The sequence below is a fragment of the Odocoileus virginianus genome, chromosome 16 (assembly GCF_023699985.2).
Source record: "Odocoileus virginianus isolate 20LAN1187 ecotype Illinois chromosome 16, Ovbor_1.2, whole genome shotgun sequence".
Taxonomy (NCBI): Eukaryota; Metazoa; Chordata; class Mammalia; order Artiodactyla; family Cervidae; genus Odocoileus; species Odocoileus virginianus.
In genome coordinates, this window is record NC_069689.1 from 56,920,690 (window position 1) to 56,941,997 (window position 21,308).

The 21,308-nt window shown below is 53.6% G+C and overlaps 1 protein-coding gene across 1 annotated transcript in view; it reads left to right on the forward strand.

Moving 5' to 3' along the window:
* The window catches only part of RASGRF1 (Ras protein specific guanine nucleotide releasing factor 1), a 103,030-nt gene that overhangs the window by 57,287 nt on the left and 24,435 nt on the right, over positions 1–21,308 (forward strand). Inside the window, exons 11-20 of the mRNA XM_070478259.1 lie at positions 2,786–2,849; positions 5,380–5,516; positions 6,264–6,346; positions 8,857–9,105; positions 10,147–10,520; positions 11,885–12,010; positions 14,259–14,429; positions 14,896–15,002; positions 15,421–15,533; positions 17,899–17,959. Coding sequence (XP_070334360.1) covers positions 2,786–2,849; positions 5,380–5,516; positions 6,264–6,346; positions 8,857–9,105; positions 10,147–10,520; positions 11,885–12,010; positions 14,259–14,429; positions 14,896–15,002; positions 15,421–15,533; positions 17,899–17,959 — 1,485 coding nt within the window. The remainder of the gene's footprint in view (positions 1–2,785; positions 2,850–5,379; positions 5,517–6,263; positions 6,347–8,856; positions 9,106–10,146; positions 10,521–11,884; positions 12,011–14,258; positions 14,430–14,895; positions 15,003–15,420; positions 15,534–17,898; positions 17,960–21,308) is intronic.

Genomic DNA, 21,308 nt, shown 5'->3' on the forward strand with positions numbered 1-21,308 from the left:
AGCGAACCATTTATGGGTTTTCTACTGGAGAAGTCATGGGAAATGGGAAAGTGAGTACAAAGGGGCCCAAAGGTGCCCCCACAGCTGGGAGCCGGGACAGAGGAGCCAGGGGGTTCCGAGAAGCTCTTTCTTAAATTTTTATTTCTTTATTTTTAATTTATTTATTTTTGACTGTGCTGGGTCTTTGTTGTTGAGAACGGGCTTTTCTCTAGTTTTGGCAAGTGGGGGCTGCTCTCTGGTTGCAGTGCCTCGGCTTCTCATTGCAGTGGCTTCTCATTGCAGTGGCTTCTCTTGCTACAGAGCACAGACTCCAGGCCCACAGACTTCAGTAACTGCAGCATATGGGCTCTGCAGTTGCGACTCCTGGGGTCTAGAGCACAGGCTTAGTAGCTGGGGTGCACAGGCTTTGTTGCTCCAAAGCATGTACGATCTTCCTGGACTGGGGATTGAACCCATGTCTCCTGCATTGGTAGGCAGGATTCTTTACCACTGGACTACCAGGAAAGTCCCCAGATAAGCCCTTAAAAGTCCCGTGTGTATATGTGAGGGGCCAGTGGAGGATGGTCACATCTGGCTGAGGCAGAGCAGCACCCAGAGCCTTTTTCTCATTTTCAACCAAAAAGGAGATCAGACAGCACCCATTCCTGATGCCTTTGAGCACTCACCCCACCCCCAGCACCCCAGGCAGAAGCTACTGCTCCCCAACACAGCACATGGCTTATCCCACTGTTGAGAGCTCAGGATTTGATCCCACCTCTTTCTCACACACTGTGTGAGCCCGGACACTTCCCGCGCCGGTCCACACCTCACTTCCTCATCTGCTTTGAAACAAGGGTGGCTGTCCTCACCAGGGGCATGCACAGATGCAGGGAGGTGCCCATAGACCTGCTCTGGGAGGTGTGATGCCCTTGCGTCTGTAGCGACAGCCTCCCCAAACTGTGTTCATCCCCATGAAGGCTCGCTTCAGCAGATTTCAAGTCTGAACACGCTGTGGCCTTGAGAGGCCAGAAGGAGCCCTTAATTAAAGCAGAACATCAGGGAAACCATTCTTCCAGACCCTGGACGCCTGGCCCGTAGCCTCCTGCAGCGCTAATAGATCAAGCAGTGGCTTCGGGGAACCTACTGCTTATGTTAACATGTCGACAAATTAGCTGGTCGGCTGCACAGGGGGAAATTAATTTACAAACATGGAATACTCCAGTTTCAACCAAACTGTGTGTCGAGGAAAGCATTCATTATTTATTAGCTCTGGAGTTTCTTTTGGGAAGATCTCTGTCCAGGCTGGAGGAATGGTTCTTCCAGAAGGTGAGAGTCAGTAGGGGTGCTTTGGACCAGAGACTTGAAGGCAGCTTTTCAGTCTGAAAGCACATGCCTTTGTGTTTGTTCATTTTGTCTTATTTTGGTTTGGAGGGTTGTTTATTTATTTGTTGGAGTTTTAAAAGTCTCTTAGTATACTGGTAAAGATGGAATATGAGCACTACTCAAATTCTAGCCTTGCTACTTACCCGTGGGTGACCTTACTAAGCTCCAGTTTGCGTGCATACTCAGTCACTAAGTCATGTCTAATTCTTTGCAACACTAATGGACTGCAGCATACCAGGCTTCCCTGTCCTTCACTATCTCCTGGAGTCTGCCCAAACTCCTGTCTATTGAGTGGGTGATGCCATCTAACCATCTCATCCTCTGTTGCCCCCTTCTCCTCCTGCCCGCAGTCTTTCCCAACATCAGGGTCTTTTCCTATGAGTTGGCTCTTCGCATCAGGTGTCAAAATATTGGAACTTCAGCTTCAGCATCTGTCCTTCCAATGAATAGTCAGAGTTGATTTCCTTTAGGATTAACTGGTTTGATCTCCTTGCTGTCCAAGGGACTCTCAAGAGTCTTCTCCAGCACCACAGTTTGAAAGCATCAATTCTTTGGCGCTCAGCCTTCTTCATGTCCAACTCTCACATCCCTGCATGACTACTGGAAAAACCATAGTTTTGACTAGATGGACCTTTGTGAGCCTAGGCTGAGGGATTTCAGACTTGTGCAGACTTGGGGCCACCGGGTGATGCCTCGGAGCTGCTGTGAGACAAGAAGTGATGTGCAAGCTCTCCATCCCCAGCCCAACCTCACCCTCCTCCAGGGGAGGCATCTCTGAGCTAGTCCCAATTGAGCCACTTCATTGGGCTTCTTTTTAACATTTAATTTTCTTTTAAGATTTTTTTTTATGTGGACCATTTTTTAAATCTTTACTGAATTTGTGACAGTATTGCTTCTGTCATATGCTAAGTCACCAGTTATGTCCAACTGTTTATGACCCCATGGACTGTAGCCTGCCAGGTTCCTCTGTCCGTGGGGATTCTCCAGGCAAGAATAATAGAGTGGGTTGCCATTTCCTTCTCCAGGGGATCTTCCCAACCCAGGGTTTGAACCTGTGTCTCTTACGTCTCCTGCACTGGTAGGCGGGTTATTTACCACTAGCACCACCTGTGTTTTGGTTTTTTGGCCAAGAGACACATGGGATCTTAGTTCTCCAACCAGGGACTGAACCCATACCCCCTGCATTAGAAGGTGAAGTCTTAACCAATGGACCACCAGAGAAGTCCCTGGGCTCCTTATATGAAGATAAAATTCTTCAACTTAAAAACCAGAATACCCTCTTGGCTATGATGTGCACATATAAGTGCGTGTCTATCGCTTTTAGAGTCCCTCCTCGTACTGACATTGTGGAACTCCGAACCTAGAGCATCTCCCCCCCCCCCTGCCCCCACCCCCGATTCAAGGTGGCCCCGCTCTTTTTCAGAATGGAGTCATATCCCTCATTGACTGCACCTTGCTGGAGGAGCCGGAGAGCACGGAGGAAGAAGGTGAGTGCGAGGCCACCTGCAGGCCAGTGTGTCCTCACACAGATCACACACTCTCACCCCCAGAGGTGGAACCCAGGCTGTGGGAGGAGAGGAGGATGCTGAAGTTCGGGGGTCATTGTCCTGGATCTGGAGAGGCCAGTCTGAGTCTTTAGAGAAGGAGCTCCCTGGCCCAGTGGGTGACCACCTCCACCCCCTTCCTGGTTCCTTCCAAGCTCCTTGGGTCGCTGGGTTTGGGGGTCCTGCAGGTCAGAGAGCACCCCTCCTTAATGCATCCATGTGCTGCATGCACCGTTGCTCACCGGACAGCCAGGAAGATGCCAGGGAGGTGCCAGACCCAGCTCTGTCCTCCAGTGCAAACAGGTGGGGTGTGCAGGGACACACGTGCTCCCACCGGAGGGAGCGTAGGGGACCATCCCCCACAGTGAGGCTGGAGGGACCAGGACCCAGGACGGGAAACAAGACTCGGGGAGAAGGGAGCATGTGAGGGGGGACCTCAGCACACCAGAAGGGCCAGGTAGGGGGGTGGCCAAGTGCCTGGAAAGCCTTGGCATGGGGCTGTCTGTAGATTTGTGTCTCCCAGGGAATTAGAGTTGGGGGATGGGCCTGTTATGTGGGGTTAAGGGGTGGGGTCACTGCTCTCTCTCAATTGGACCCAAGTTGCTCCTCGTCTTTCTGCTTCGTGACTCCCCAGCAGGCTCCGGATCCCTGCCCTGGGGGTACACCGGCTGGATGGGCCATCTCCACCCTTCTCTAGATCAGGACTCCATGGGCGGGGCTGTGTTTTAGGACCTCAGATTCTAGTCCCAGCTTGGTCTCGGGCTCAGGTTTTGCTGGGAGCTGGGAGCCTCATCCACACACTCACATACACACACGCATGCCCTGGTCAGCCCCAGGGAGCTGAGCTCTGCACCCCTCATGACCCTCTACCCAGGGCAGAGCCAAGCAGCCCCCACAAGGCAAGAATAAACCTGTAGTAGTTCACCCGAGGCTCTTATCAGCATGATCGTCTTCAGTCTTGGCCACAGCCGGTCCAGACCCCGGTGGAACTATCAGTCCCCAAGCCCTTTTTCCTCCAAGTCCAGGAAAGGTAGAGACACAGCCCCAAGCACCCCCACTCGACATGCAGACACCCCACTTCCGAGCAGCCGAAACCATCGCATCCCCGGGTCACCACACGGAGCGGGAACCCCTCTCCCCAGCAAGGCACCTTCAGGTTCTCAAGTGTCAGCGCCGGAAGGGTCGGAGAACTCAGAGCCATCACGTCCCACTCTACTTGTGGAAGGACGTCTGAAGCCCAGAGCAGGAAGGACACCCCTGCCACCCCAGGGTCACACAGCCGGCAAGTAGAGCCCAGAGCTGTAGCAGGCCCTCCGCAACACTCAGGCCAGTGAATGTGGAGACACTGGAAGGAGTCCCTGAACTGTGATCTTAGTCTTTCCAAATAAAGAGAGTTCAAGGAGCCCTACAGGTTAAGAGCAGAAATAAAATTACCCAGGATTTACTTTGGCTTTGGGGACCTCTCAGCTGAGATAAATGTCCAGCCCAGCAGCTCAAGGTCTAAGGTTCTCCACCTGGCCCCTGGATCACCTTAGCAGAGCAGGAAGTGAAGTGAAGTGAAAGTCACTCAGTCGAGTCCGACTGTTTGCGACCCCATGGACTATACAGTCCATAGATTTCTCCAGGCCAGAATACTGGAGTGGGTAGCCCTTCCCTTCTCCAGGGGATCTTCCTAACCCAGGGATGGAACCCAGGTCTCTCTCTTTGCAGACAGATTATTTACCAGCTGAGCCACAAGGGAAGCCCAGGATGCAAAGCAGGAGGACCTGGCTTAACCCCTGCCCACCAGGAGGGTGGGGGTGTCTTATGGAAGTCCTGCCTGGGGACCTCAGACCCTCACTGGGGTTAGGAGAGCAGAGTCAACTGGGGAATCCTAAAAGCTATTCCGACATGGAATTAGAGCTGTCCCTGTGTGGCTGGAAGCTACTCTGTACTCCAGGTCTCAGTCTTACCATCTTTGAAATGGGGATTCCTCACCTTAAAAAAGAAAAAAGAGTTCTGACTTAGAATATGAACTTATGGTTTCTGGGAGGAACAGGATTGTTAGGGACTTTGGGAAGGTCATGTACACACTGTTATATTTTAAATGAATAACCAACAAGGACTTCCTATATAGCACAGGGAACTCTGCTCAATGTTATGTGGCAGCCTGGATGGAAGGGGAGTTTGGGGGAGAATGGATATATGTATATAGATGGCTGAGTCCCTTTGCCATTCACCTGAAACTACCACAATATTGTTCATCAGCTATACTCCAATACAAAATAAAAAGCTTGAAGCTTGGGAAAAAATAAAAATACACCAAGGCATGAATCCAGAAAAGACAAAAATATAGTTCTGAAGCTAGCAAGAGGCCTGATGCCCTAGCGATGGCGTGCCTTCACCACCAGGTGAGGCAGGCATGATGCAGTTGTTTTCTAACTCAAAAAAGGCCCACACTCATCCTACTAACTCCGTGTTTTGCAACTGGAAGCCAAAGGGTCTGGCCAAGATGTAGACCACTTGGATTTCAAGATCGGGGTGGAGCCAAAGGATTCACCACCCTTCACGGTCATCCTCGTGGCCTCGTCCAGACAGGAGAAGGCGGCATGGACTAGTGACATCAGCCAGGTGAGTGATATCACCTGTCCCTGAGGGCAGGTGGTCCCTTCCTTCATACCTGCACTGTTAGGAGGAAGGGGCAGCTGCAGGGTCCTAATGGGAAAGACGCAGGTATCAACAGGGACAGCCCCATCCAAGGCTGAGCCCCGCTAGCTGTTTACTCCACCAAGGCCCCTAGGTCTCTGTAGGTGTGGGGGCCCCTTGCATCCAGAACATCCATAGAGCAGGTTTGAGAACCCCAGGTTCCTGGGTTCCCTGTTGGTCCCCTGAGTTTACTACATTCACATCTCTGGTATGAGGCCTGGGAACCTACACATTAGCCCTGCAGTGGGCAGAGGACAGAGGAGGCTGGAGGCCCCACTGAGTTGGCCTTCAGTGAGAGAGACCCCAGATCACTGTGGATCTGATCCTGTCCTTGACGTTGGACCTCAGAAGTCACCCCGAGAATGGCCAGAGTGAGACACTTTCACAAACACCCCAGGGGAGGGGGTGTAGGAATCATTATCCCCATTTTGTAGATAGGGAGACTGAGGCCCAAGTAGGTCAAGTAAAGTCCCAAAAGGTCACTGAGCTGGGGACTTGACTTCTGGCTAGAATCCACAGGATGCTCTGTGTTGACCCTGCCCTTGCCTCGATGGTACTCTTTGACCCTGTGTCAGGCGGGGGCATGTGAACCCTCACTGAGCAGAGCCCCTGCCAGGCCTGTCTCAGCACAGAGACTGAGGCTCTGACCGGGAGCCCTCTCTCTGACTCCAGTGTGTGGATAACATCCGGTGCAACGGGCTGATGATGAACGCCTTTGAGGAAAACTCCAAGGTCACGGTGCCACAGATGATCAAGTAAGTGCCCAAGCCCCATGTGGTCTGGGCTGAGCTCCAGAGACCAAAGGTCACACCGTGACGTCAGGAGGCTCGGGAGATGCCGAGTGTCACCTCTGGGGTGCTCTAGGCATGTGTTTGTTCTGAGTTTATGTCTATTTGGTTGATGGCTTTGATCTAGTTTTTGTAGTTGTTTTTGTGTTGAAAATGTATATTTTTGTATTGTTGTTCAGTCGTCTGACACTTTGCAACTCCATGGACCGCAGCACACCAGGCTTCCCTGTCCTTCACCGTCTCCCCGAGTTTGTTCAAATTCATGTCAGCGATGCCATCCAACTATCTGATCCTCTGTCACCTTCTTCTCCTCCTGCCTTCAATCCTTCACAGCATCAGGGTCTTTTCTAAAGAGTTGGTTCTTCACATCACCTGGCCAAAGTATTGCAGCTTCAGCATCAGTCCTTCCAATGAATATTTAGGGTTGATTTCCTTTCTGATTGACTGGTTTGATCTCCTTGCAGTCCAAAGGACTCTCAAGAGTCTTCTCTAGTGCCACAGTTCAAAAACATCAATTCTTTGGTGCTCAGTCTTCTTTATAGTCCAACTCTCACATTCAATTAGGCTGTTTAAAATAGAATATCAGGAATGACACTTTATGCACTCTTTTTGTTTTTTTAGGAGATGGCTCTTTTAAAAAAAATATTTATTTGTTTATTTGGCTGCACCGGGTCTTAGTTGTGGCATGTAGAGTCTAGTTCCCTGACTAGGGATTGAACCCAGGCCCCCTGCATTGGAAATGAAGAGTCTTAGCCACAGGACCACCAAAGAAGTCCTTTTTTTTTTTTGTAATTTTTATTTTTTCCCCAAACTTCTTAATTTTTTAATTGAAGGAAAATTGCTTCACAATACTGTGTTGGCTTCTGCCTTACATCAAGTTCCCTATTTTTTAAATAGCTATTTTTCTTTGGTTTGAGCACCCCGGGGAGGAGGGACCAGGGGGTGTCCTCCTGCTGAACTCTGCTTCCTGAGCCCCACTGGGCAGTGCAGCCCTGACCTGCACCAGGCCTGCTTCTCCTCCAGCGTCCACTCACCTGACCCCCTCATGGCTCGCCCTACCACGGGTGGCCTGCTGGCCCTCTGACCTCCATCTGAACCTCTGAATCCCCAGCATGCTCTGTCCCCCTTACAGACACCAGGAGCCAGCTGACCCACCCTGGGGATGTTGTCCTGCCCAAAGCAAACATCAGGACCCACTGCCTCTTTGCCTCTTGAAGTACACACCCTGGGGAGCTGCAGACCATTGTGGAGCAAGTGTGTGAAAGGGTACCCCCACCTACCTGGTTTCCACGGCAGGCCTGATGGAGCGAGCGTGCCAGGAGCTAGGGCCTAGCCAAGGCAGTGTGATGTCCATCAGGTGTTCTAAGCATCTGGATGAGTTTATGAAGAGTTCTCCCGACCCCAGTGGGTTTCAGTGTATTCACAGGGTCATGCTACCATCACTGCTAATTCCAAAATATTCCCATCACCCCCAAAAGAAACCTCATGTGTATTAGTAGTCATTCTAGTTCCCCCCTGTTTCTACCCTCTGGCAACCACTAACCTACTTTCTGTGACTGTAGATTTGGCCGTTCTGGACAGTTCATGGAAATGAAATCTTGCAGCATGTGGACTTTTGTGACAGGGTTCTTTCACCTGGCATGTTTTCAGAAGTCATCCATGTTGCAGTGTATATCAGCATTTCATTCCTTTTTATGGCTGAATAATATTCCATTGTATGGACAACCACATTCTGTGTATCCTTTCATCAGTTGATGGACATTTGGGTCGTTTCCACTTTTCCACAATTATGAATAATGTTGCTCTGAATAGCCATGTCCAAATCTGCTTTGTGAACAGATTTTCTTCATAGCTTGTGAACTCGGCAGCACATTATTCATTAATTTATTTATATTTAGTTTTGGCTACACTGGGCCTTCTCTGCTACACTCTGGCTTTTTCTAGTTGCAGCGAGCTGGGGCTACTCTCTAGTTGCGGTGTGCAGGCATCTCATTGCGATGGCTTCTCTGGTTACAAAGCATAGACTCTAGGTATTCAAGGGGTCAGCAGTTGTGGTGCACAGGCTTGGTTGCCCCATGGCATGGGGGATATTCCTGGACTAGGGATCGAACTTGTGTCCCCTGCGTTGGCACACAGATCCTTAACCACTGGACTACCAGGGAAGTGCAAGCACTATATTATTTTTAAGTTTATTGTATTTTATCTAACACTTCTAGGAGTTTCATAATGTCAGGTCATCGGGCATGATTGGGAAAAAGAAGTTGTAGCCCATTCTTTCACAACTTCAGTCTTCCAAAGCTTTCCTTGTTCCCATCATACGCCACTGCATCCTTGATTATTGGTGTGTTGGGGAGACAGTGATGGTTGGGCCGTGGTCCAGCCCTCAGGGAGAGCGTGGCCTGGCTGGGAAGACAGCCATGGACTCAGGCACCTTCAGACCCAAGTCCTTCCTCCATCCCTCCCTCCTCCCTCCTCAGGTCCGACGCTTCCTTGTATTGCGACGACGTGGACATTCGCTTCAGCAAAACCATGAACTCCTGCAAAGTGCTGCAGATCCGGTACGCCAGCGTGGAGCGGCTACTGGAGCGACTGACCGACCTGCGCTTCCTGAGCATCGACTTCCTCAACACCTTCCTGCACTCTTACCGCGTCTTCACCACCGCCGTTGTGGTCCTGGACAAGCTCATCACCATCTACAGGAAGCCCATCAGTGCCATCCCCGCCAGGTGGGCAGGCTCCTCCACACCCCCCACCTGACCCCACCCCCCAACCCCACCTCGGGTTGATCCACAGACCTCCTGGGCCCCGGAGGGAAACTGAGTTCAGCCTCAGGCTAGAACCTAAAGGGCAGATGTGAGCACTGTCCCAGAAACAAGCCTGCCCTCTGCAAAGACATGGGAGAGGGCTGGCCTGCCTGACGCTCCTGCTCGGCCCCAGCTTTCTCCTCCTGCCTCCAAGTTCCAGGGGTGGGGTAGAGTTTGGGGGTCACCGTGTTGTATCCTCCCTAACCTCCTTGAACCCTAGGGCCTGCCCTTCTTCCCACCTTCCCCACTGAGAAAGGAAAAAAAACAGAAAGGGTGGACTCAAGGAAAGAATGGGGGAGGGTGGGAAGAAAGTCCGAGAGAGGGAGAATCTTATCCCTTTTCTGCTTAGACCGCATCTTGCTGTAAAGAGAGGAGATAGCCCCTTTTTGCACACTCAGGGTGGTTCCGCCTGTGGAGGGCAAGCACCCAAGTGGAGTGGAAAGGACACTGGGTTTAGAGTCAGGAGGCATCAGAGGAGTCATTTCCCGTCTCTGAGCCCCAGCTTCCTTGTTCATTAACTGTGTGGACCTGGGTGAGGTCAGAGCATGTAGGTGGCACCAGGCCTGTGCAGGGGACAAAGGGAGCTTTCTTAGAAGCCTACAGGTCAAGGGGACCCACAGAATGTCAGGTCAGCCGCTGCTGTTGACCAGAGGGAGGTGAAGAGGGAGCTTCAGGCAGACCCGCTGCCCCACCAAAGCCCATGCCCGCCCCCCAGAGCAGGACTCCTGGGCCCGTAGAAACCTGGCCACTGGCCATTGAACCACATGGCCCCTCCGGCGTGGCCTCCTCTCAGACCTGCCTGCTCAGAGGACCTGCCCCAGGTGCAGGGATCATGAAGATGAAGGAGCCACCACTGCCCTCTGGTGGGGACCAGAGACAGAGGACTCCCGTGGCCTGGGCAGGCAGTCAGGCTCCACTGGGCTGACCGTCTGTTTTCATCCCCCACCCCACCCACCCCTGCAGGTCACTGGAGCTCTTGTTCGCCAGCGGCCAGAACAACAAGCTCCTGTACGGGGACCCCCCCAAGTCCCCGCGTGCCACCCGCAAGTTCTCCTCACCACCGCCCCTGTCCATCACCAAGACATCATCGCCCAGCCGCCGGCGGAAGCTCTCCCTCAACATCCCCATCATCACAGGCGGCAAGGCCTTGGACCTGGCCGCGCTCAGCTGTAGCTCCAACGGCTACACCAGCATGTACTCGGCCATGTCACCCTTTGGTAAAGCTACTCTGGACCCCAGCAAGCTCTACGTGTCCAGCAGCTTCACCAACAAGATCCCAGATGAGGGTGACACTGCCATCGAGAAGTCCGAAGAGCCATCTGCCCTCAGCAAGCAGAGTGAGTGGATGCCCCCAGGCTCAACGGCCACGGAGGCTGGCCAGCTCCCTTGGGGCAGGAGGGGTAGGCTGAGGGGGCCCAGCCAGATTACGGTGGCCATGCAGAGGCTGGGTGGGAGAGAGGCAGGCAGAGACACTCAGGAAGGTGGCTGACTGTCCCCCCCCCATCATCATGTGTCCCATTGCCCTGATAACCGCTTCCTCCTGCATCCTTGTATCTGTCCATCTCTGCAGCATACATGCCCTAGGCCGGGCCTCGGTCAGGGCCTGCGAGAGAAGAGGGCAGCAGACCTGGCTCCTGCCCCCAGGATTCACAGTGTGGCTGAGAAGCAGGGCTAGACATGGAAATAGGACTCCTGATGCGTGTTCTGTTGGAGGGGTGATCAGGAGACCCTGGGGAGAGTCAGAGAAGGCTTCCTGGAGGGCCTGTCAGATCTAGATGTGTCACATATAGAGGAAGGGAGAACATTCTAGACCAGCGGAATGGAGTGGGAGAGACTAAGGGGCGCGGAAGAGTGTTGTGTGTTCAGGGAACAGCGTGAAGTGCAGCACACACCTGCGACGCTGGATGTGGAGATGACGGCTACAGGTGATGGCGGCCAGGCTGGGCCCTCACTGCTCTCAGAAACCCGACCATTCCAAGATGGTGTCCCTTTGGATGGTTGTCTGTCTCTGTCTGAGGTTAGGTCAGCCCACATCCTGGGTGACACCAGCCTTGCAGTGGTTAGCATACATATGCATGCACGCACACACATGCACACATACTCAACCCTGGGCTGGACAGAAGCCCCCAGCCTTCAAGGAGCAGGCCTTGGAAAAAAATTTGAGATGGTTGGAATTTCTCTCCTCTGAGTTGAGAAGGGGGGAGGCAGGGGAACCTCCAACAGAGGGCATAGCTGGGAAGGGGTGAAGCCCCCAGGACCTCCATACCAGGTGACATTTACTGTGGCGCGTGCAATAAACGGGATGCACATGGCTGAAAGTCAATTACCAAAGTGACAGCCTACCAAAGAGTCCCAGAGGCCATCCTGCAGGAGCAAGGGGCAGAATCCTAGCCAGGAAACACGGCAAGTAAATGTCATTTGGTTTCCGAGGTGGAATCCTAGGCTACAAAGGGGACACTGGGTAGAAACTAAGGAAATCTGAATAAAGCATGGACTTTAGCTGAAAAAAATGACTAGGGACTTCCCTAGAGGTCCAGGGGTTAAGACTCTGTGCTTCCAATGCAGAGGGCCTGGTTTAGATCCCTGGTTGGGAAACTTAGGACCTCGAGTGCCACATGGTGAGGCCAAAAATATTAAAATCTTTTTGAAAAAGTCAACGATTATTTGAGAAATGCCAAATTGTTTCCTTCTTTCCTTCCAGGCTCAGAAGTCTCCATGAGGGAAGAGTCAGACAATGATCAAAACCAGAGTGACGATGGTGACGCTGAGACATCCCCCACCAAATCTCCAACAACACCAAAATCGGTCAAAAGCAAAAACTCCTCAGGTACAGCTCACCAACCCAGAACTGCAAATAGATTCCAGATGTTGTGTGAGATGCGGGTTGGGGAGGGCAGCAGGTCAGGCTGAGGGAGACCAGTGGGTGTCACGCCTTGTGTTCTGTGAGTGACTCAGTGCAGGAACCCGGCTGCACTTCCCAGCCTGGGGGCGACTCTGGGGCTGCAGCGCTGGCTGGGAAATCCTGCTGTTCCTCTCGGCAGTCCCTCCACTGACCTCAGACAACGCTGTGTAACCCACCCCGTCCAGGTGGGCAGGAAGGCCCATCTTTTGGCTTCATTTATGGAAGATCCAGGTTTCCCTGGTGACTCGAGACGGTAAAGAATCCTCCTGCAATGCAAGAGACCTGGGTTCAATCCCTTGGTCAGGAAAGTCCCCTGGAGAAGGGAATGGCTGCCCACTCCAGTATTCCCGCCTGGAGAGAATTCCATGGACAGAGGAGCCTGACAGGTTGCAGTCCACGGGGTCATAAAGAGTCAGACATGACTGAGTGACTCTCACTGACTCCCTCATTGAATTTGTTGCAATATTTCTTCTATATTTGGGTTTTTTGGCCCTGAGGCATGTGGGATCTTAGCTCTCTGACCAAGGATCAAACCAGCACCCCCTGCACTGGACAGTGAAGTCCTAACCAACTGGACCACCAGGGAAGACCCAGAAGGAGCTTCTTGAGCTGCTGCTACACGTCAGGCTCTGTGTTGGCTCTCTAATCACACCTTGCAGAGGGGCCTTCCTGTTTTTCATCTGACGGAAGAGTCTCTGGGAGGTTGTGATGATGCCGGGTCCAAGTCTCAGACTCAAGATCCAGGGGGGCTCTCAGGGGGCCATTTGGGGCTCTGGTTCCCATAAAGCACCTCCCCACACATAACAGGTTGGCGGAGGGGGGGGGTGCTCTGAGGAGCCCAGAGTTGAGGCATGAGCTCATAGAAGCCCCTTGTGTCTCCAGCTGCCTCTTCAAGCCCCTGCTCCCACATACAAAGTGCAGCCTGAACCCCAAACTCCCCGATTTCCCAGGAGACCCAGTAAGTCACAGCGTCACCCACCAGCAGAGAGAGACTGCCAGGACATTGCATGGAAGCAGAACTCACAGACAGCCAAGTTCCAGAAATAAGCCTTGAGTTTTAAAATCAGTCATTTGTTCCTCAGTGCCTAAGGACTAGTACTTTGTCCTAAGAATGGCTACTCTCCAGAGATTTCTCCAAGATGAAGCTTAAGGTTTCTGGAGTGAGATTCTACTAATATCACTACTAAAAAAAAAAAAATGATGATTGTTATTGCATTGATATTCCATGGCATATATGTGTTGTTGTTCAGTCACTAAGTCTTGCCCGACTCTTTGCGACCCATGGACTGTAGCCCACTGGGCTCCTCTGTCCCTGGGATTTCCAAGGCAAGAATATTAGAGTGGGTTACCATTTCCTCCTCCAGGACATCTTCCTGACCCAGGGATCAAACTTGCATCTTCCCGCATTGGCAAGCAGATTCTTCACCACTGAGACACCAGGAAGTCCATGGGCATATATATATATATATATATATATTTTTCACATATATATATATATATATATCTTTTCATATATTTTTTTTTCACACAATACTAAATACTTCCATCTGTGTTAACTCCTTTAATCTTTACATTCACCTTTTGAAGCAGGTATTATCCCGAGATTACATAGACTCAAAGAGGTTAGGTAATTTATCCAAGGCCACACAGCTAGTAAGGGGGGTGAGGACTTGGACTGCAGTGCTCTTTCCACCCCCACAATGATGCCAGGGAGCCCGTCAGTGTGAGTTATCCATGTCAGACTTTGCACAGGTTATGTGTTCATTCCAAATAGGCATAAAGGGTGAGATAATACACGAGGCTGTCCCTGAGTAGGCCTGGGCCCAGCTGGGCCTACAAGGTAAAAGGTTTGGGGCTGCAAAGAGATGCAAGGGGTGGCTGGACTTTCTCCAGAAGCAGGAGAGCTGGTGGGACCTTATCTAAGCAGGAGAAGCAGAAGGAGGCCGACAGGGGCTTTCTCTGAGGCAGCCCTGGGGTGACACAGAGTGGCATGGGTGTGTCCCTCCCTGGGGACCGCAGCAGGAGACCAGTCCCCATGCCTGCCACCTGACCAGCCTGGTTGCAGTGAACACAGCCTGCCTGTCCAGAGGCCTTTCTAGCCTTGAGACCCATGGTTTCCTGAGCCAAGGGCTGGATCAGCAATGGCTAAGGCTTGATCCCCTGCTCCCCACAGAGTTCCCCCTCTTCTCCTACAATAATGGAGTGGTCATGACCTCCTGTCGTGAGCTGGACAGTAACCGCAGCGCCCTGTCAGCAGCCTCTGCCTTCGCAATAGCAACTGCGGGTGCCAACGAGGGCACCCCGAACAAGGAGAAGTACCGGAGGATGTCCTTGGCCAGTGCAGGTACAGGGTTGGCTCACCACCTTGATGACAGCACCACCCCAAGGGCTTGTCCCCCTTCTGATGGAGTGCCTGCTGCCCCAGGCCCTGGCAGTGCTGAGCCTCCTGCCTGGGGGCCCCTTCCTCCCCACCCATCCTCTCTGCGACTTGGCAAACCTTTGCTTGGAGTCAAGCCCACTGCCTGACGGATGCTCGGCCACCCGCTCTGCCTCCCACTTTCATGGTGGAGTAGAGGCCGCCAGAATCCTCCAGCGGCCCCTGAAAGCTGCAGAGGTCCGGGAGAAGCGGGCCTGTATGGACTGTGTCCACAGGAAGTTGAGCCATCTGGACTCCTTGGTCAGAACCTGGGCTGGTTGTCAGATATTGTCTCATACCCCACCTAGAGCACCCCCGTCCTTCCCCCGGCCCCCCCAGATCTGGGGTGTCTTATCCTCACTACCCTCTCCCCTCTCTGTCACCTGTGTGCCAGGCTTCCCCCCCGACCAGAGAAACGGAGACAAGGAATTTGTGATTCGCAGAGCAGCCACCAACCGCGTCCTGAACGTGCTCCGACACTGGGTGTCCAAGCATTCTCAGGTGGGTGGGACCCCCAGGGATGCCCCACAATCCAGGCGAGCTGCTGGGGACCCAAGATCATTGACCCGGGAACCAGCTGCCCTGATATTCTCGGAAGGTCCTGCTCAGATCCCCTACAAGGGGACCTAGGATATTCCAAGGGGACAAGGGGCCTCTGCTCTCCACCTCTGTCTACATCAAGGCTACCTCCCAGGGCCTGGCTTAGGGCTGTAGCAATCAAGGATGCTCCTTGACCTTACAGCGCCTTTTACCTCCAGATCAGTCGGCTCCACTGGTGCCTGGCAGGCAGCTGGGGAAGAGGGAGATGAGGCAGGAAGCCTAAGTGGGCATAGCCTGCATCCTTCTGCCCTGGCCAGGCAGGGACCACCTCAGGGCAGCTGGAACAGTAGCCAGAGCCGCCCTCCTGTCTTCCCTGCAGGACTTTGAGACCAACGACGAGCTCAAATGCAAGGTCATCAGCTTCCTGGAGGAGGTCATGCATGACCCAGAGCTCCTGACCCAGGAGCGGAAGGCTGCGGCCAACATCATCAGGTGGGGGCTGGGGACGGCCTGCTGAATGGGGGTCCTGCCCTCTGCCTGCGCACAGCCAGCCAGAGGCAGGGGGCAAGGGGGAGGAGGGCCCTCCCCAGACCAGAGGAATGTCTCAGGCGGTTGCCCTGGGAGGATCTCGGAGCCCTGGGCAGCCTGGGGGCTGGACAACACCCCTGCAACCAGGATCTGGAGTGGCTTGTCCATGTGTGTCCTCCCCTCCACCTACCCACCTCAGACCTGGAGATAAGACTTGTGCCTGCTTCCGCATCCACACCCACTGCTGATACCCATCTATTCCATGCTGACCTGTGTGATAGCCACTAGTGATGTATGAGTGTTAAATCTAAATTAATTAAATAGGGACTTTTGGAGGTCCAGTGGCTAAGACTGGGTGGCAGGGGGGCGGCCAATGCAGGGGGCCCAAGTTTGATCCCTGGTCGGGGAACTAGATCCCACATGCCAAAACTAAAGATCCCACATGCCTCAACTAAGACCTGGCACAGCCAAATAAATAAAAATAAATATTTAAGATTAAATACAATTTAAACTCTAGTTCCTGAGTCACATGAGCCACAGGGAGCTGGTGCCTCCACAGGGGGCATCTTAAAGAACATTCCCGATTCCACTAAATAGGAAGTAAATCCAAAAAGGGGGGATATGTGTATGCATATAGCAGATTCACAGCAGAAAGTAACACAACTATATCCCGATAAAAATTTTAAAATAAAAAAAAATTCTAAAATACAAAATTTTGTTAAAAGAATATACTGTCATGGAGGAGGGCTTTGTCCAATTGCACTGGCGAGCCTGTCTCCAGGTGCTCCAAGGAATATGGTCGAATTGAATTAAATTGTCCCCAGACCTATCCTTTTTCCTCCTGTGCCAGATTGGGCATCTCCTGGCAGAGGTCAGAGGTCAGGCGGCACATATCCAAGCCCTGCTGGCTGAGTGATGCGCTGTGTGACCTCAGGCAAGTCCTGTCTGTGAACCTCATTTTTCCTCCTCTGTAAAATGGGTTAACAACACCCACTTCCAGGGTTGTGGTGAGGCTGCGGTGAGATCACCTCTGCAGGTCTCAGGGGTGTCAGACGCAGGCCCTGGTCCACCCACCGCCCACCCCTGCTGACTCAGGCTGCCTTCTGGCCCTGCCCAGGTGCCTGGACTCAGGGTTAGGCCTCCTGACCTCACTTCCTGTCCGGCTACAGCTTTCTCTCCCTGCCCGGTGGTCATAGACTTGCATCCACTTTCTGGCCGACAATCCAGTCTCCAGGCTTCCTCCAGCCAGACCATCCAGTTTGCTTTCCTGAGGCCAGGGCTACAGGCCCATAATTCCTGCAGGTTCCACATCCTAGCATCACTTCCAGACCACCCTCTCTGCCATACCCACTGCCTAGACACACACACACACACGTGCACACACAGTCAGCCCCCAGGTCCTCCATGCCCTTCCTCCTCATCCTAGGAGACGTGCAGGACTGTGCTAGACCTTAGGTCTACGGGTCAAGTCAGGTCAGGTGACCCTCAGACGGGGAGCTTGTTTAGACTGCTGCTGAATGCAGGGAGTCAAGTGGGCCCTGGTGTGGATGGTGGACCCAGAGAGCCCCAGCTGTGAGTCTGCTTCCTTGGAGGGAGAGTGTGGGTGGTTCAGGCAGGCCCTATGGCCTCCGGACTGTCCCTCAGCCATGGCCTGGCTCTTTGGCCCCGTCCCCCAGACTCACGATTGCTGTCAGAATGAGGGCTCAGCATTTTGGCCTGACGCAGGAGCTCTGCCCTCATCCCCACCACTGCTCAGGACCCACTGCTCAGGACCACTGCTCAGTCGCTGTGAATGGCCTCCCACCTCTGGGCCTTTGACCACCACCTTGCTGCTTTCCCCTGTTCCCCCTGCCCCATCTGGAAGGCTCCCCAGCACCTCTGGCCTCTCTGATGCTCCAGCCTGCAGCTCCTTCCACTCATTCGTCCCATCACCCCACCGGCCGGTGCATCAGCCACATGCCAAGCCCAGCCCCAGGTACCTGAGCTACAGGAACAAAAGGGACACCAGCCTGCTTTCAGAGGCTCCTGGCAGATTTGGAGGAGTGGACCAGGCACAGGCATGGCCGTTCCCAGCTGGGGAGCCTGGGGCTGAGACCACAGGAAGCCTAGGAGCTGAAGCAGCCCCAGGAGGGGGCCTCACCCATCCAGGAGGGTCAAGGAGCTGAATCATTGAAGACATCAATGACAAGAGAGGGGCAAGGGGGCTCCTGGCCTTGGAAATGCAAAGCAGAGACAGAGGATGGTTGTGTGTGGGGGTGGGGAGGGGACTGCCTGAAGGCAAGGGGTGTCACCAGCTTCTCGGGGCTCATCATTCCCTTTCACCCCCCAGGACTCTGACCCAGGATGACCCGGGTGACAACCAGATCACACTGGAGGAGATCACACAGATGGTGAGCCAGGCCTGCCCTCTTGCTCGCTGGCCAAGTCTGTCCTTCCCTGGCCACCTGGCTCCCAGGATCCCACCCCCAAGACCCCCCAGTGAAGCTCAGTCATCCCCTGTATTGGTTCCTGGAGCTCCCCTAACAAAGAGCCCTGGAATGGGGCACTTAAAACAGCAGAATTTTCATCTCACATAGTTCTGGAGGCCAGAAGTCTGGAATTGAGGTGTTGCTGGGCCCATGCTCCATCTGGAGGTTCCAAGGGAGGGTCTTCCTGGGCCTCTTCCACGTCTGGTGGCCCTGGGCATTCCCTGGCTTGTAAGGATCTCCAGTCTCTGCCTCGGTTGTCACATGGCCATTTCCTCCCCAGCTGTCTCCACGTCCTCTTCCTTCTGTGTGTGTCGGCCCTATGTCCAAATTTCCCCTTCTTAGAAAGATACTGAGATGGTTAGATAGCATCACCGACTCAACGGACATGAACTTGAACAAACTCAGGGAGATAGTGGCGGACTGGGAAGCCTGGTGTGCTACAGTTCATGGGGTCTTAAAGAGTCAGACATGACTGAGCAACTGACCAACAGGAACAACATACTGGATGAGGGCCCCCTCTAGTGACCCCATCGTACCTGAGTACATCTCTGAAGGCCTTGTATCCAGTAAGTTCACGGTCACAGGTCCCACGGTTGAGGACTTCAACTACAGTATGTCCCCTACATACAAACGAGTTCTGTGAGCATGCTCCTAAGTCCAACTTGTTCATGAATCCAACAAAGTCAGCCTAGGTACCCAACTAACACAGTCAGCTATATAGTACTCTAGGTCATAGGTTTATAATACTTTTCACACAAATGATACGTAAGAAACAAATACAAAATTAAAGAAAACCATTTTAATCTTACAGTAGAGTACCCTGAAAAGTACAGTAGTACCAGCTTCCTCACCTCTGCTTTTTCGCTTGCTTCTGGACATCCTGGACTTGAAATAAAGACACTGCACTGCTATCCTCTATATAGGACTGTACAGTAAATACACACAGCACAACCACTTTAGAGGATGCATGCATGTGACAGTGTACACCAGACATGTGAACTAACTCACACGACTGGACCTGCGAACACATGTTCACCTCTTTGAAAGTTCACAGCTTGAAGGTTCATATGTAGAGGACTTACCTTATCTCTTGGGGAGGGAGATTTAACTGATAACAGCAACTCCTCTGTTTTCTTCATCTTCTGCTTTCATCTCTCCCCTGACCAGCCGCCTCTGTCTCTGCTCACCCTGTCCCTGGAAGGAGGAGGGTAAGAAGTCAGGCCTGGTGTGGACAGGCTCCCCAATATGTGCCAGAGTCTTAAGGACTCTTCTCAATAGTGCTGTGGATCTGTATCTTTATCCCCATCTTCCAGATGAGGCAACTGAGGCAGGGGGAGGTGGTAGGTGGCCGGGTCACGGGAGGTGGCCACCTGCCTGGCAGTGAGGGGACCCTGGGCAGAGCTCGAGGCAGGGTTCCATGCGGTGGAAGGGATGATGGTCTGTGTGCTTCCGGGGCCTGGCTGGGCCCCCTCTGGACCCCTGTTGCCCTTCACTGCGACCAAGGAAGCTCAGGGCCACCTTTGACCTCCCCGGAGGTGGAGGCCCACTCGTCAGACTGAGTGATATCCAGCCTGTTCAGAGTAGCCGATGGGAAGACTCAGGCCCCTGAGTCCTGCACCCACTGCTTCCCTCCCGCCCCCGCTCCTGACTCTTAGAGTGGGTTCTCCTGGCCCTGGGGGTGGGGGCAGCCATCTGTGGGGCAGCTGGCGCCCTGCCTGCACCCCAACCTCAAGAGCAGTGCTACAGGGCTGTGCCCCAGGCACCCGCCCAAGGACCCCGGCCAGGACACTCAGGCAGCAGCCACACTGCTCGTGTTTCCCAACAGGGGCCTGACCGGAACGTTCACCCATTAAGAGCCTGAGGGCCCTCATTTCAACTTCATGTGTAGCCAAGTCTCTTCAAGAACAAAGGGCCGGCCGCCCACCCAGCTGCACCCCCAGCTCCCCCCGCAACCCTGACGTGATTCCCAGAATCTGAGGGCCTGCGTGAGGCATGTCCAGTCTGGAGGAGGCCCCAGGGCCCTCCAGAGAGCAGTGGGGCTTCTTGTGACGACGCTCACAGGCCTCTGCTCCAGGCCCTGCCCCTCCTGGGGGCCGGCCAGCTCCTCCTGGGCAGCGCGCCTCCCAACCAGGCCCCTTCCTCAGGTGTCCATGCCCTGGGCACCCACCCCAGCTCACGGCCTCACCCCAGGACAGGCCGGCCTTCAGGGTGGGCTCTGCTGGTTGCCTGTCACCCCTGCTTCAGAGGCTGGGGGCTCCTCCTCATGAGGGTCCTGAGCATCCCAGGTGGCCCATGCCGCTTTCATCCCCACGTCGCCACTGCCTTCCTGAGAACTGTCATTCCTGATGGCATCGTGTCCCCACACCCAGGCTGCTGTATCTGGACTTCTGCCCAGACCGTGCCTGGCCCAGGGCGACTCTGTTGGGGGGAGTACATGGACGCCCACCACCCGCACACACACACACCCCACACATGTACACATACACACCACACACATGTACACAGTACACATGTACACAGTACACACGTACACACCGTGCACACATACACATCACACACGAGTACACACCACACCATGTACACTCCATGCACACACGTACACACCACGCACACACCATGCGCACCTCACACACGTACACACCACACACATGTACACAGTACACACGTACACACCGTGCACACATACACATCACACACGAGTACACATCACACCATGTACACTCCATACACACCATGCACACACACGTACACACCACGCACACACCATGCGCACCTCACACACATGTACACACCACACACATGTACACAGTACACACATAAACACCGTGCACACATACACATCACACACGAGTACACACCACACCATGTACACTCCATACACACACGCGTACACACCATACACACACCATGCGCACCTCACACACATGTACACACCACACACATACACACACAACGTCACACACACCACACACAGGCTGCAGTAGGAGCTCTTTCCTCCACTTGCCCACACTCTGTCCCTGCTCTGAGCCTGTGCCTGCAGCTCCTGAAGCCAGGACTGTGTTTTCTGGTCTTTTTGTCTCACAAGGATCTGCCTGGGCAGTTCTCAATGACAGTTTGCTGAGAAGTAAGTGGGAAGACTCCGTCCAGGATGGAGGCTTGTTCCCCTGACACGGGGTCACCCCCGCATTCCTTGTCATTAGTGCTACTGGCTGGGCCCTCTGGGCGGGGTAGCTAGCTGTCGCCTCCTATACAGCCCAGTCGGCACCCAGGA